The sequence below is a fragment of the Rhagoletis pomonella genome, unplaced genomic scaffold, assembly GCF_013731165.1.
Source record: "Rhagoletis pomonella isolate Grant_MI unplaced genomic scaffold, Rhpom_1.0 Rhpom_scaffold_00002, whole genome shotgun sequence".
In the NCBI taxonomy this organism is placed as follows: Eukaryota; Metazoa; Arthropoda; class Insecta; order Diptera; family Tephritidae; genus Rhagoletis; species Rhagoletis pomonella.
This window is the reverse complement of record NW_023458556.1, coordinates 45690873-45707237: the sequence shown is the minus strand read 5'-3', so window position 1 is coordinate 45707237 and position 16365 is coordinate 45690873. Positions and strand designations below refer to the sequence as shown.

General features: G+C 34.9%; 1 protein-coding gene across 2 annotated transcripts in view; it reads left to right on the top strand.

The window, feature by feature from the left end:
• Window positions 1-16029, top strand: part of LOC118733696 (G1/S-specific cyclin-E2) — a 142466-nt gene extending 126437 nt beyond the window's left edge. For both annotated transcript variants that reach the window (XM_036463208.1, XM_036463207.1), the window contains 2 exons: window positions 8981-9126; window positions 13344-16029. In XM_036463208.1, the coding sequence (XP_036319101.1) occupies window positions 8981-9126; window positions 13344-13841 (644 nt within the window). In that variant the 3' untranslated portion in view covers window positions 13842-16029. The remainder of the gene's footprint in view (window positions 1-8980; window positions 9127-13343) is intronic.
• The last annotated feature ends 336 nt before the right edge of the window (window positions 16030-16365 follow it).

Genomic DNA, 16365 nt, shown 5'->3' with positions numbered 1-16365 from the left:
AAAAATAAGGAGACCTGTGCTTATATACCTGAGCGCACTTTTGGTACATACAGTGGCGGTCAAAAGTGGATGAATCCGCATTGATTTTTCGTATTTCATATTTACAATGTTTTTCAAGCTATTTTTTTATATTTTTTTTTATAAAAATATGGTTCATGCTTTAACTAAAACCACATTTTCAAACTTTATACTAAATTTAGAAAAAATCCACAAATTTGTATCTAAATTTCGAGCTTTTAATCTGATTTTTTTTTAATTTTTTTTGGGTATGCAGTTGACAGGATTTACAATTTTAGTAAAATTAGTGCAACCTTTGAACGGCTAAAAAAAAAGCATTGATTTTTAATACATTTTTTTGTTGAAGTCGTTTTGAACTTTTTTCCATATACATATGAATCTTTTGTGGAAAAATATGCGCAAGATCTTTTGCGAAAAAAAAAAAAATTAAAAAAAGTCAACGCCAGTTTTCCTAAATTGCGATTTTTATATGAAAAAAAAAACCGAAAAAGCCGTGAGCAAAAAAAAAAATTATTAAAAATCAATGCGATTTTTTAGTAGCTTGCACTAATTAAACTCTGTTTAAAAACTTCGAAACTTAGATAAAAATTTGCGGAATTTTTCTAAATTCTGTATAAAGTTTAAAAGTGTGATTTATATGGTTTTTCTTAAAGCATGAACCATATTTTTATAAAAAAATATTTAAAAAGATTTGAGCTTGAAAAACACTAAATATTAAAAACGAAACACCATTCATCCATTTTTGACCATGTATATACCAAAGGTTCAAAGTGAAGAGAGAAATCGATTAAGCCATGTCTGTCTTTCCGTCCGTACTGCCGTGCACACGTTAACTCGAGTCAAAGTTTAGAGATTTCAACGTAATTTGGTACGCGTATTTATTTTATTTTTTTTAACTAAGGAGGGTTGGTATTGAAAATGGGCAAAATCGACCAGTAACGGTAGTTTGCAGAAATTCATTATATTTTGTGAAATATTTTTATTGGGCAAAACAATTTTTAGTTTTAAAGATTCCATAGTAATTCGACAAAAAAAAATAAAATTTCCCCATGTAAAATTTAAAAGCACTGTTAAATGTATTTAACGGATTTCAAAATAAAAACAACTACAGTTACAACTTTTATTATAAAAATCGCTCTTTGACAATTATTTTTTACTTTTATTTAATTACTCCTTAAATAACAGTTACTTATGATTTTATAAATCCAAAATAACAGTTATTTTTAATTTTTATCTAAATAATCTGCAAATAACAGTTATTATTAATTCTTAAATTATATGTCCTAGATAGACTTTTATTTATCAATAAAAATGAGTTAGTAACTTTAGTTTTTTAAATCATCTTATAAAAATCATTTGTACAAGGCTTAGTAAACTTTTGTTTCCCAACACCTTCTTAACCGCGAAAAATGTTAATGACTTTTATACGAATGATTTAAAAAATAAATGTCGGTAACTGATTTATATTGATGACTTTTAAAAGTATAAGTCACTGACTGATTTTTATTGATGTCTTTTATAAATAAATGTCTTCAATAACTGTTATCTAAAACATATAATATAAAAATCAAAAATAATTGTTATTGGTTTAATTTTTGCATAGCAATTGCAAATAAAAATTTATTTTCAAAATCTGAGTCTCGGTTAAAAAAAGAAAACGATTGCTATGCATCACTTAGTTGTAGAACATTTTCTTCATAGTGAATTTTCCATGACAGTTTTCATCAATAACTGTTATGTTCGGTCCCTGCTCTCCTTACTTTCGATATTCTTCAGCTCTGGAGGTGGCAGCGGAAAAATTCCAAAAAGTTGATTTTCCTGCGTATTTTTGTACCGCCCTAATGAACATGCATCAACTGAAAATGTTGCTCTTTGTTGCTATTCATTTATTATTATTCCGTGTACTTAGCTAAATAAATTTTTTTCGTTCAACTCATCTTTTGACTCTTGCTTACTTGCCGCCTCATACCTTCAACTCCTGCACTTTTGTGTTTGACTATTTATTGTTCATCTTTGTTGCTATTATAATCTGTTATTTTTTGTGATTTAAAGTGCTTTTGTTATTGTTGCCATTTCTGTTGCCATTTCTGTTGAATTTTGTTGTTTTTTTTTGTACCAGCAGTGATGTGACCGAACGATTATTGCGGCCATTCACAGCGATTACAACATTGAACAGTGGTTGTGAAAAGTTGGCTTATATGGATTATTTAGTCTTCAACTCTGCTATTGTATCTTTGGTCAAAATCAGTCATGCCCAACGTTGGCAGAACTCCAAAAGCAAGTGCCCTGTGCTGGCGGCAGAATTATGAACATAGGCAAGAGCCCTGCGCTAGGCATGTCTGGTCTAAATTCATCAGCTTTGTCTGTCTTCTGAGCTCATCTGATATCCTTTTAAAATCCTGTTGGGATCCGGTTGGTTGGTTAAAGTGGCCTGCTGACAAGCAGCTATCAAATTTTAGATGTTCACAAACCACAAACTCATGCAAACCTAAAGCTGCTTGGCGGTGTCCTCCAAGCTCGAATCCTTGCAGCTGCGGCAGAGTTTGTAGAAAGATGCAGACAGGCTCGACAGTATGGGAGAAATGCAACTAGATGCCGCATGTTGTTAGGAGCTTTTTGGATATCCAAATTAGCGACAGCGAATGTTGGAATGCGCCTGCTGGTAGGACGTAGGCCGTATTCCGGCTATGTCTGATAATCGTTATATATAAGCATTTGAGTGGCAAGTTTCTGAATTGCAACTACTGATTTCTTTGAGCAAAGCGGCCATAGCTACTGCGTTGGAAATATTTACAGCAAAGCCACACCTCGCCAGCTCATCCGCTGTCATATGTATGCACCTTTGCCTGAGGCCCATATAAGTGTATTTGTCAGGAACTGATACCAACTCTGTCCTACAGCCCTTCACAAGCTGTGACCTAACCGTGGCGAGGACAGGAAGAGCGCCTGAATTTCCGACTGTCTGCCCAAGAAAATATGCGTTTTTGCGCGTGCATGGCAATTTTATCGCCTCATTTATTGCAAACGCTTGGAAAACCTTTGCGCGGACCAATAGGTGAAAGATGTTGCTCAATCAAAATTCCAGCACCTATTCCCTATTCCATTTTTGATACGTCTGTAAAGACAGCCATTCCCTTGAAGCATCGGGGCACCACCCGAATTAATTCACTGTGGCTTGGAAATTGCGTAGTTTGTGATTGGTTCCAGGCTTTTGGTAAGTTAGCAGGATCTAAGCTTCTGCATAAGTATTTGTTTGAATGCCTTTATTCATCAAAACCGCTTCTGGCATAGTCATCGTGACTCCTATCCGTTCTGCGAATGACTCTATAAAAATGTGGTGTGACAGTAGCTTCATACATAGCTAAGGATATTTCTCTCCTTAGCGAAAAGTGCGCTTGCTATTTGCAGCTATTAAGCTGTTTCCACCTCATGCTTGAGGAATAAAGCCCTAATCATGAGCAAGGCAGGAAGTTAGTGGCGGAGCTAACTTCTTCCAGATCGATAAAAGGGGTATGAAAGTACTTCTTCTTGAAAGCTAGTTTGCTTTCTCTCTTCAGGGTATGTAACAATGCCCTGCGACCCATATCTCTCAGGCTCTGGTAGTTTACAGAAGAGGTCATATGATCTTGATGAAGAAGGATAGCGTAGTGAGAAACGCGCGTCTTAAAAAAATTATTTCATATGCTATGTGAGAATTGCATGCGTTTGCTAAATAGGCGAATGTAATGAGCAACAAATGTTGCATATTTTTAGGCTAACTTTTTGGGTAAACCAAAAATTTGTAAATGAAGTTATTGGGTAAATACGATCTTCGCATAAATATTTACAATTCAAAAGTTGTTGCTATGACAATTATTAGAAACCACTAGCAGTTAAAAATAAGGAGAATTGGAGGCAGATAAAGTCGAAAAAATGAAAAAGTTAAAAGAAATTACTCATAACACCGTGCGACAAAAACAAAAAATTTTAAAACACACGAAAGAATCGATATACTCACGAAACTATGGACCAAATATAGTAAAACTGCGTTTTTGGTTTTTCACTCTGACGTCAGGATTTTTTTTCAAAGCACTTTAAAATTTTAATGATATGATTAATTCAAAAAATGATTTAAAAAAAAAAACAGTGCAATGTAGAATAACAATATGGGTACCAAATGAGAGAGAAAATTCTTTAGAGTTTAAAAACAATAAGGTTTTTTGCTTTACATGGACGAATAGGTATTGAAAATGCGCTTTTAATAAATTTTATCTTTTTATGTTAATAAAGTTTGCAGGACGAAATTCGATGATGAGGTCGTGTGTATTCAAACAATAATTTTTTCAAAAATAAATATTGCAAATTTTCAAGGATATCTACGGGAAAAACTTATAAAGGACATTTTCCATATCCATTCAGCCTTATGCACCAAAAAATTTATTCTGTTATAATTCTACAAAAATTTTTCTTGTATATGATACCCATGCTGTTATCCTATATTGCACTGAATTTTTAAAATAATTTTTTGAAATATTTTTTTTTTTAATTTCAAACTCCTTAAAAAAAAAATCCTGACGTCAGAGAGAAAAACTAAGTACGCAGTTTTACTATAATTTAGCCACGGTTTCGCGAATATATTCAGTTTTACCGACTACAATTCATTTTTCTCGCTAAAACCTTTTTAAGACCGAACACACTGTTGTGCGACTGTTTCTCTTTTCGCTTGTTTTTTTCTCTCGGCGTTCGTTTTCCCTTTCAAGCGACTCGAGACTTTCATGGAATTTACAGATAATTGGCTTTAGTTTTATGCGCTGTAGGACACTCTACGCCTGTGCACATTAGTATTTTATTACAAGACTGCCTAAAATGCTATGAACGTAGGCGATGAAAAGGATGTACATATATCTACAAATAAGCAAGAAGACCTTAAAGCTTACACAGAGAGCGATAAACAAAAGGTTTTTGAAAAAATAAAGGCATTCAAATGTTTATTTCCATTTTCATTGAACATTCGAATTTTGCTGGGAACCGATTTTTTTTTAATTTTTGATTTGTGCGGCTTCGTTCGTACTTCACACGCATTTAGAATCTAATTTGAACTTGGATATGGTCGCAGTTACGTTCGCGGTATGCAAAAAGGTCTCTTACAGTTATTACTTCACTTAACTAGCAATTAGCTGTGGTTGCCCTTCTACACCAACACTGCCACTACCATCACCACCACCGGCACCGGCAACAGCTCCAGTACCAGTCAGCAAACCATATCGCAACAACAACAAGTAACGGCAACGAATCGTTGGCAATGAAGCGGCGACTTACTTAACATTGCATAGCTAATTAAAACTGTAAAAAGTAGCAACAGCAGCAGCAGTGAGGAGACCACCACCATATGATGGGGAATTTAATGTGCAATACATATGCATAAGTGTTGATATGCAAGTATATTTATAAAATGAGGTATACATACATACATACATATGTGCAATATATGTATTTTCATGTAAGCCCATACTTTGGTCCCATGGATCTGCTTGATACCCATTTTGTAAATCCTTTGCAATTGTAAACGGCTTGAATTCGAACGCCTGCAGGCGTCTTGCGAACTCACAAAACTACATACAAATCTATGAATAACTGCTGGGTACATATGTATGTACATACATATGTCTGAAGTTCAGACTCTGAACTTTATGTTCGCTGCGCTGTCTCGTAATAATTTCTACGCCCATTTCCGGTCGCTCGAAATAAATATGTACTTAAATATTGTGTGCGAATGCAAATATGTAGATACTGTCTGTGTGCTAATACCAGCAGCAGCGAGCAGTCGTTAAATGAGCAGCGCACTGTGTAGTTTTTTGATCGTCAAAAAAATTAAAATTCATGTGGAAATTCCTTTCGATAGTTTTTAGTTGTCCAGATGCCATTTTAAGTTTGTGGAACATGCCTGGACTGAAAACCGAACTAGTGTCACGCGAACTTTATGACAAAACTGTCGCTTCAGACAAGGGTAGTATAGGACCGCCGTGTATCGTATGGCGAATAAGAAGATGCACTCCATAAGTTGTCCTATTGCCTGCGCTCTGCAGGGTGCTGCTACCACAAATGTTGGGGGACCTAAAGAGCTGGGACTGTCGCGGATTGTGGGATTGAAAAAGCAGACAAAGCATTTAGGACATTGAGGCAATCATATACTAGCTGAAAACTTATTTTGTGAGAATTCAGGGGTAGTAGAGCTACCTGAATTACCGATAATGCAGATATATTTCGATGACGTTCCCCTTCTAAGACATTCTCTGTCACAAATTTCTATTGCATGAATCTCCGCCTGAAAGATGGTGGGTTAGCTACCCATTGGTATCGATTTTTTAAAGTTCGGCCCAAAAATGCCAGCCCCAGCTTTACCATTTTCAAGATTAGATCCATCTGTGTACCAAATGTCCCCATTAGGTTTAGTGTATGGGTTCCCTGTATTCCAGAGAGCTCGATCTGCAATGTGTACCTAAAATTTTCTGGACCATAGGCCCCAAGCAACTCTACTCATATAACCCTCGTGGGATATGTGGGTGGGAGGCAGCAGCTGGAATCAGTTTTAGAAGGTCTTTCGGGCGCGGTGTGTACAAAAGACGCCGAAGACATACCTACAGCTTCTTTTGCTCACACAGCCACAACTCTCGAATTTTGTAGAGGTTTAGGGTTACGAGGCCAGACCAAATAAGTATCACGTCGTTGGCTGATTGGAGGTTGATAAAGGCGAATCATCTCAATATGTTCTCCTAAGTTGTTGAGCTTTTGCGCTGTGGCTTAAACATTTTGGCTGGCACTTTCGAAACAAATCTGAGAAGCTTTCTTAATCTGGCAATCAATGTTTTTTCATAACCAGTATTTTAGAGATTTTACTAAATATAATTTCGCGATATTAACATGTATAAAAATTAAATCGAAAACATCCATTAAACCAGATCAGACCCCAAACAAAAAAAGGGTGAGATACATAGTTAACTTTACTGATCGAAAAAGCTAATTTTTATTTGTCAATACCATCTTGTTGATACACAATATTGGGGTGCAAATATAAAACTTATCAACAAAATTCAACTTTGGGGGGTTTTTAGAGCGTTTTAAGGCGAACATATTTACGACGTCAAAACTCTTTCCAAGTGAGATTTCAAATTGAGCGGCTATTAAAAACTTTTTGTTTGCGATTCACCCTAATGTACTTACTAAAACATGCCCGAACGATTTAATAATAATATTCAGATATGGTGAAACCTCGATATAACGAAGTTATAGGGGTTGCATCTCTAGCTTCTTTTTACTTATAGTACATCAAAAACTTGATACAACGAAAAATACAAAATTTGTGAAAAAATGCGTTATAAATATAGTGCCGTTTTTTTGTATAACGGGACTTGGGGAGTCGACACTTGGTTATATACATAGAGGCTTCTTCAAACCGGACGTTAAAAGTCAATATATTTCGTAGGTTTTCATGCTCGAAATTTCTTCGTTATATCTATGGCAAATTTTTGTGGAAAAATCTCGCAGCAACGAGTTTTTGTTTTCATGGTTTTGTTTTATTGAGGTTTTCGTTTTATGAAGGTTCATTATATCAAGGTTTCACTCTTTTTTTTTGTGTTTTTTTTTTTGAAAATAGTTAATATATTCCTAAATACAGAAGCAAGCTTCTGTAATAATTTTTTTCCACTAGATTTCATTTTTGAAGTTTTTGAGCGCAACCTGACACACTGTGCGGCGCTGCATTTTAATGTGTGAATGAATTTGAAATGTTGAAATATTTTCACACATTTTGCAAATCAGTTGTTCTTATTGCTGTTGTTGTTTTTGTGCTGTTATTTTTGTTGCTAGTACATACTGCTTCAGTGTCTCACCAGCCAGCACAAATCGAGCAGTTCTCAAACTCCGCGCCATTCAACAGCGCAAACAGATGTTGGCTTTTGTTCTACATTGTTGCTAGTATTATTGTTGTAACAATCATTTTTCGCGCCAATTGTTTGTAAAATGCCTACAATGATTCATATACTTACCTACCATACGTACGTATGTAAATATTCGTATACATGCAAGCGCATATGACTGGCGAACTTATAACCTCGGCTAATAATAAATACTGGTCGCATCGTGGCAACGTCATTCATAGTTGCTGCATTGATGAATTCGATGAATCGAATCGATGGATCAATTGCATGTTTGATTGAAGTGCATGCTGCTCAAAGGAAGGGAAGGGGGTGATTAATAATCATACGCACAGCTGCATATATATATTTTTTTTACTAATGTGCTTGTGTGGGTGCGTGCGCGCAGAAGCAGTGGAAGAAGCAGCACAGCGGTTTATTGCATTTGAAAAAACCATAATTTGTGTGTGAGTGTGTGCGTGCGCATGCGTGCGAAATGTTAGAATAGCGCGAGTTTACTCATGCAAAGTTCCATTTGGTAATTAGATCAGCACTGATATTTCCCTACTTTCCCAAACTAATCCGTTTAGTAATCGCATTTTCGGGCGATTGGGTTCAGAAACTGCTGAGCTAAGGAAAAATAAAGCCAATGCTTGTTATTGGGGTTATGAAATGGAGATGAATTTACAACCTTTTACTAAGGGTCATTTAAATCATCGTCAATTTGAGGGGAAAGGGCACGCGCTGTATTTACTTATTTTCTGGAAATTTTCACAATTAATTTATTGTTGTGCTTATGCGTTTCTAATGGGCTTAAAATGCTGTTATTTATGGTGAAATTTTAATCCTACTATCCTCTTCACTTTCATTTTCACTTATCAGTTAATCTTAATTGTTATTTGACTGACTGGATGTGGTGATACATTTTATGCCCATTTCATATTGATATTTATTTGAATTGAATTTATCTCTTTAACCTAACCGCCTTGCTTATATCAAATAATCTAAATTACGTTTATGAATGTTGAATTGTTATTTAAAATTCGTTTTCTAAATTCTATTTCCTCTAGAACATTACTTCTCGATATATTCGGCCAGTACTATTGCCGCCGCCAGTATCGCCGCAGCTCTGGGCGGTTTGAATTGGCACTTACGTACTGGACAAAAATTACGTCATCTATTGAATTTATTGACCGATTTGACCAGCATTGAACAGGTAAGCGTGGCTTTTGGTTATTTGATAATAGTAATTTTAAGATGCTGTACATATAGATGCATACATACATACATACAGTGGCGGTGAAAAATGGATGAATGGTGCTTCGTTTTTAATATTTACAATGTTTTCCGAGTTAAAATTTTTCTGATATTTTTTTACAACAATATGGTTCATGCTTTAACAAAAACGACATAAGTTAAACTTTATACAGAACTTAGAAACATTCCACAAATTTGTATCTAAATTTTGAGCTTTTTAACCAGAAATTTTAGAATTTTTTTGGGTATGCTTATAGAATTCTAATAAAATAAGTGCAAGTTTTTAGCGGTTAAAAAATCGCATTGAGTTTTAATAATTTTTTTGTTTTTTTTTTGTTGACAGCGTTTTGCACTTTTTAACCGACTTCCAAAAAAGGAGGAGGTTATCAGTTCGTCGGAGTATTTTTTTTTTTATGTATTATGTTACCGCATAACTTTGGATTCAAAATCAAAGTTTAAACTGCTGGCATACAGTTATTCGTCGCCACGCTGTATATTGTACGTACATATTTATATGCTTGTACGTATGCTTATTATATGAGAATAGCAAGTTATTATGATTTTTTTTTCTTTGTAAATTTACTTACTGCTGCGCATCGCAAATGAATTAAAACTATCATTTGTACTTTATTTTATTAAACAACTTCATTTCCAAAAATGAGAAATATAGTAAAGCGTTTGACATTTTTATACAAAAACAAACTTTAATTTAAAAACAACAATTGGTTTAATACGTCATGCAAGTTCTTTTTTTTTTAACAGTCAACGACAATATTCACAACCGACTTAACAATCGGCCTTGCTTCAATACCAGATCACCAAAGCATAACTAAGTGGTCACTTTGAATTTTTTGGTACGTCATAAGTTCTAAATCTCATCTCGAAGATGTGCAAAATAATTATGTTACACAGCTCGGGAATGTAAAAACTTAATTTTCGGTTTTCGGTTTAAAAAGAAAAAAAAACCCTAAAGCCACCTTAATTAAAAAAAATATATATATATATATTAGAAAAGATGATTAATAAAATTTAAAGGTTTTAGAAAATCCGATATTTTTTAACATCGCTAATCTACATAAATTTCAGCACTCTACCTGAAATACTTCCGGAAGTATGCATTATTATCAAAGTTTAAGTATGCAGGGGACGCGCCACGCCCCTTTTTCCCAATAATTATCAATTTGTTCCATTAGTATAGCATTGATTTAATTTATCTCCATACCAAGTTCCACTACTCTACCATGGACACTTCCTAAGATGTGCATTAAGAAAAATTCAGTTTGCGCTTGGTTAGAAGCAGTATTTTGAGGCAGCGTTTCTGATAGAATGCAGCGAAAATTTAAACTCTGTATATATGCACTTATCAGATGTCATTTGATATGGTTTTTTTTAATTTTATTTGTAAGACGCTAGTTTTTTTTTCAGGGAAAGCCATCCTAAGGCACGCTTACTTTTTCTCTTCGAATACTGTTTGTCATAAATATTTACCTGTACATTTCTCCGCACAACCAAGCCGATGAGTCAACCAATTAAGAATTAGCGATTTGGTTAAAAAACATTATGAAACTTTTTGAAAAAAAAAAAAAACTTCCACCATTTAATAGCAATCTCGTGACATTAGTACCTCATTTCCATGGCATTCTAAAATATCCTGTGTGCCACAAATTTATGCGTTGCTAATTAATTTTTACGACATTTCATTAATTTGCAATTGGTCAATGATCAAGAAGCGAGCGCGCATAAAATCATAAAATCGTACAAACAAATAAACAAATTGACTTTTTGCATACAATGATGTGATTGTGTTGCTTATGTACCTATGTATGTTAACTTTACATGCGTACTACATATTTACATAGGAGCGTGTGAATGCGGCTGTTAAGGTTAAATATTTTTAAACGCTACTACGGACACTTCATTGCAACGCGGCGGGCGCGGCGTGGCGCTTTTTAAGTAATTACAGTTTTATTTTGAGGCGTTGAAGCGAATGAGTCCCACTTTTTCAATAATGAGCAGATAATTTTATAATGAAATATTCACATATGTACATACATACATATGAATTCATATACAAACAATAGCTTTTGTTCTTGTTGAAATTGCAATGCGAGCGAGGACAGTCATAAATGTGTAGCTATTTTATTGATTTATAAGTAGAAGCTGATTTAGATTTGGCTCACAAAAAAAAAAAATGCTGACGGCTTCAAATTTCGCTTCAAACCAGGTGATCATAAGCTTACTAAATTCTTGAATAAAAGAAAATTAAACTCATATCTGAACAATCAGTTGTATGAGATCTGAACAATCTTTTATGTGGGAGCTATATCTCGAAAAATGAGTTCTAATGTTGGAGTTCTTGCATCCAAACAGGCAGACAGAGAGACGGACATGCATCAACCGGCGTTCATGTAGGTGAACGTAAGTTAGGCACAGTTGTCACTGCTGCTGCAGCCCGCTTCATTGCCGTTGGATGCATTGCGGAAACCTGTCCGAAGCGGCTTTTCTAGCCAACCAGCGTGATAGCCTTCGCCAGACCCATCGGAAGGCTTTGCAATTTCACTTCCGGTCTGGGTCCAACCCCACGCAGCGTCGCGATATATATTGGAAATCTATCTCGGTGATGCTGCATCCTTCGACGGACAAAGTCAAGCGTCGAGTGAGTCGCACAAACTGCCAACATCCAGTGTGCCTCGTGCTTTCAGCAGCGGGGAGGGTCAGGTAGCCACCGGGAAGATGAAAGCCTCAAAAGCCATTGGTATCGAAGTAATTTTCGTGCTGATGCTGAAAAAATTGAGTCCTGCGGGAGTAGATTATCTCACCAAGGTTCTCAATTTGTCTATGGCCACCCTCATCATTCCGGATATCTGGAAAATGGGGAGAGTGGTCCAAGTGATGGAATCGGGGAAACCTTCTAACAAAGGAATGGCTTAACCGCCGAAAAAACTCCTTTCACCGGTATCGAAGACACTACAGGCCTTGCTATTGCCGCACCTGACGTACCACCTGCCTCCAGCGAGGCATCAGCATGGCTTCCGTAAAGTGCACAGCACCACAACAGCACTGAAATATCACATAAACCGTTGCCTTAACCGAAACCGCTCCTGTGAGAGAACAGTCCTAGTAGCGTGGAATCTGTCCTGTCAAAGACGTTTGACACTGCCTCCCACTCCCGGCTACTAGAAGACATTGAGGCTTTCTTTTTCCCACAGGGATTCAAACGGTGGTCAGGACATTCTGGATCCTCGACATTCGTCAGTCAGTTTCAGAGATACAAATTCTAAACCCACAGACGGCTGTCGTTTCCTCGTTTCTGTTTAATAACTATATCTCGAAATTCCCTGAACCACCAGAGGAAGTCTCAATTATCTCTTATGCTGAAGATTTCCCGATAAAGGCGTCCGGAAATTGGATTGTTGACTTGTGCTCGAAAGCAAACGGTCACCTCTCAGGGAGCCTAACCCTCTCCCCTACTAAATCCTTGGCAACCCTTTTCACCAAGTGGATGAAAAATATTAGACCACAACAGAGAATTCACGTCGGCGGCGACGTGCCTTCGCCTAGGCACGTGAGAGGGCATCTACACGAACTTTCGGACGAAGGCCAGAGGTTCACAAAACAACCTTAGTGTGAATGCCGTTTTGGGAATACAGACACTGGATGTGGACGAGACAGCGCTTTATCCGCCTACATGAGTAGGATAAATGCAAATGTGCCCAATGAATGTCCGGCATGCGGCGAGTTACCTCATGACTCGGCAAACCTCTTTGCATGCCCTCTAAACCCCACTCAACTAAAACCCCTCTGGTCCAACCCGGATTGACACATTTCTTGGGCCTGCCGTAAGTTGAGCTTGACGACAAGCATTTCTAGGCAGGGCTAAGTAAGTCGCTACAACAACAACGGACATGACAATTCTGATCATTTTGGTAAACTTTTCATGGGTCTACCGTTTCTTGTACTGACAAACTTCGGACCATTTCAAAACTCTGGAAAATGGTTTATCATATTACAACAATAGCAATTTATTATTAAATCCCTTACGCTTAGCAGAAAGTTTACTTTAAGAACTTAAAACTACATTTATTATTAAAATCTACTTTTAAGCCAGTTTTAAAAATAAGTATTATTTTTTATTCATACAAATTCACTAAGGATCGATCACCTTGTCTTTTTCAGGAATACCTCCATGAATGCATGCAAAAAATGGAAATTATTTTCGAGGAGCATAGTCGTAATTTGCAGCCATACGCAAATACAGAAGAATCTTATCAACATAATCAGCAACAACAGCTGCAGTCGGAGCAGGAACATCATTTTCAGCAGCAGCAGCAGCAACAGCACCATCATAACCAGCAACTGCAACAACAGCAGGTGCACGCTGTGCATCAGTATAAGCACCAGCAGCAGCAGCAGCAGCAGCAGGAACAGCAACAGCACCACCAAAATCAGCACCAGCAACATCATCAACAACACCGCTCAAGGAGTGCGGAACACTCCCATCAGCATCAGCCAATGATCGCTGTGGAGCAACAACAACAGCACTTAAATAGCTTTCATCATAGCAACAGCAGTAGTAATGGCAACACGAACAGCGGCGGCGGCATAAGCGTCGATAATGCGTCCAATGTAAGCACAACAATTCTCTCCGATTTGACACAAAGCTGTGAATTTTAATTATGCTTGCATAATGGTGAAGAAAATGTATGCTCAACTTTATCTGGGCATTATATGGATAGCCTATCGACTTTCAAATTCCATTATTTGCAAGCTGACGCACCAGCAAAGCTAATAATTACACTGAATTTCATGCTACTACTCCTATATTGTAGTAGCATATCTTAAGTTTAGAACTATGCAGAAAACTAGGCAACAAGAAAGGTAGTTGAAAAAAAAAAATTAGTTACTTGTTACATTGTTACGTTGAAAATAATTTGCAGTGAAGTCTACTTTTAGGCACTTATGCTTAAGACTCCATAGATTGATTTGCACTTACCGTTCGCTGTTTTAGTTATTACTTGTTATGCAAGGAACGAAAACGAGTCAGTTGTTGCTTTTTAGGCGCTCATGTTTCCATAAAGAAATCGTTTTTTTTTAGTTTTTCCTTCATTTTGCAAAAAAAAAATTAAAATCTGTTACTCGTTTATGCTTTCTTATTACTGCTATTATCTAGTAGCATGTACTGGATTGTCTCGTCAAAGCAAAACGCAAACAAAAATCAAACTTGTCAGTTTATTTACATACCTACCTACCTACACACATATATATGTATTTATACTTAGTTATATAAGTATGTTAACCAAAATTTGCATATGGATTTGAATGAATGATTTAGAATGTAAGCGGAAATGTACTAAATGAATTAGTATGGCGAATGAACACATACCACACACACACACACACACACACACACACCCACAAAACACCCCTTCCCCACCACACGCAAATACATGCATAATTTTTTATGCAGAATATGAATTGCAAATCAATTTAAATTTAATAGTCACCTTTGGCTTTCCATTTTGAAGACGCCAAGTACAAATACATACTTACAAATAAATATACATATTTAATAGTTTAAAATAAAAATAAAGAAAACACTATAGTACCGGCAGTTTCTTGTTTTTTTTTTTGCAACTGTCAGCCAATAAAACCCCGTGTCGAATAAATTTTCTGAAAATTTGAAATTGAGAATCTACAATAAAAACAAAAAATAGGCAAAATAAATTGCAGATGTGTTCAAAGTTGAAATTTGTAAGAGAGTTTAATAGGATTACATAGTTATTATTACAGCATTATATTAAGTCAGCCTGGTAAGTTAAGATTTTTTTGCTTTGTACTAAACTTTTTCCATTGTTTAATTACATTTATAATATTTTAATAAGCCATTTGAATTTTGTAAAAAAATAATATCGCAACAGCGGTAAGGAAACGAAAATAATAGACTGATTAAATACACACGCACACACAAAAGAAAGCAATAATATTTTTTTTTTGTAAATAGTAAAAAAAATGCATGCACATGCACATAGTTACATACATACATATACAAATAGAACAGAAACATCTACTGTAAATTTTATTAGAAATATAGTTAATCTATAGAAATGCGGGTTTATGCAAGGCTTTAGATATACATACTACATACATACATACCTACATACATGCATACAAATCTATATATGTATAGTACAGTATAGATAAGTATGTATATGTACATATGTGAGAGCAGAAGTGGCCTAATCAATTTTTTATTTTTTTTTGTACTTAACTTAAAATAGAGTCAAATGAGATAAATTACAAAATAAAAGTAGCTTATTCCTTAATTTTAAGGTACGCTATGTAGGAATGAGCGACTTTATTTTGAAATTTATCACATTTGAAACCATTTTAACTACTTAAGAAAAAAAAAACAATTATGAGTTAGGCAACTTCTGCACCCAAGGCTTCCTATGTGCATAAGTAGTTATTCATGTATGTACATACACTTAAATTTGTATGTTTATATGAGTAGGTAGCAAACATGAAAAATTTAAACTGCGAACTGTACTATTCGAAAACAAAAAAGCGTGGTAATTAGGAATTTAGGGAGTATTTTTCTTCCAATATGGGAAATCAATTTTTCACTAAATGATACCAAAAAGCTTGTTGAATTAACAAAGAAAATGCTTTGAAAGCTCTCTCTGAATTTTGATATGAATCTTTATCTGATAGCAAACTAACGGAATTTAAATAAAAAATTCTTCTGAAAAAGGTATTTTTTTAGTTCTTACTAAGTATACAAGTATACACTACCGTTTTCTAAGGAAAATAAAATACATGAAGCGGAAAACCTAACAAATGAGTAAAAGATAAAACAATAAAAAATAAAATAATAAACTAGTAGAAAAATAAAATAATAAAATGTAAAAATGTAAACAATAAAAAGTATAGAAAAGTAACAAGAACTAAATAAATGATATGAAAAAAGAAAATTAAAAAAAATAACTAAAATAAAAATAAAATAAAAGAAAATAAAATATAAACAAAGTAAAATAATATAAAGAAATCAAAATCGAAATAAATTAAGATATTATTATAAAATACAATTAAGTAAAATAATAAAATAAAATAATAAAAAGAAGTAAAACAATAAAATAAAATAAAGTAGAATAGAATAAAATAAAATAATAAAATAAAATAAAATAATAAAATAAAATAA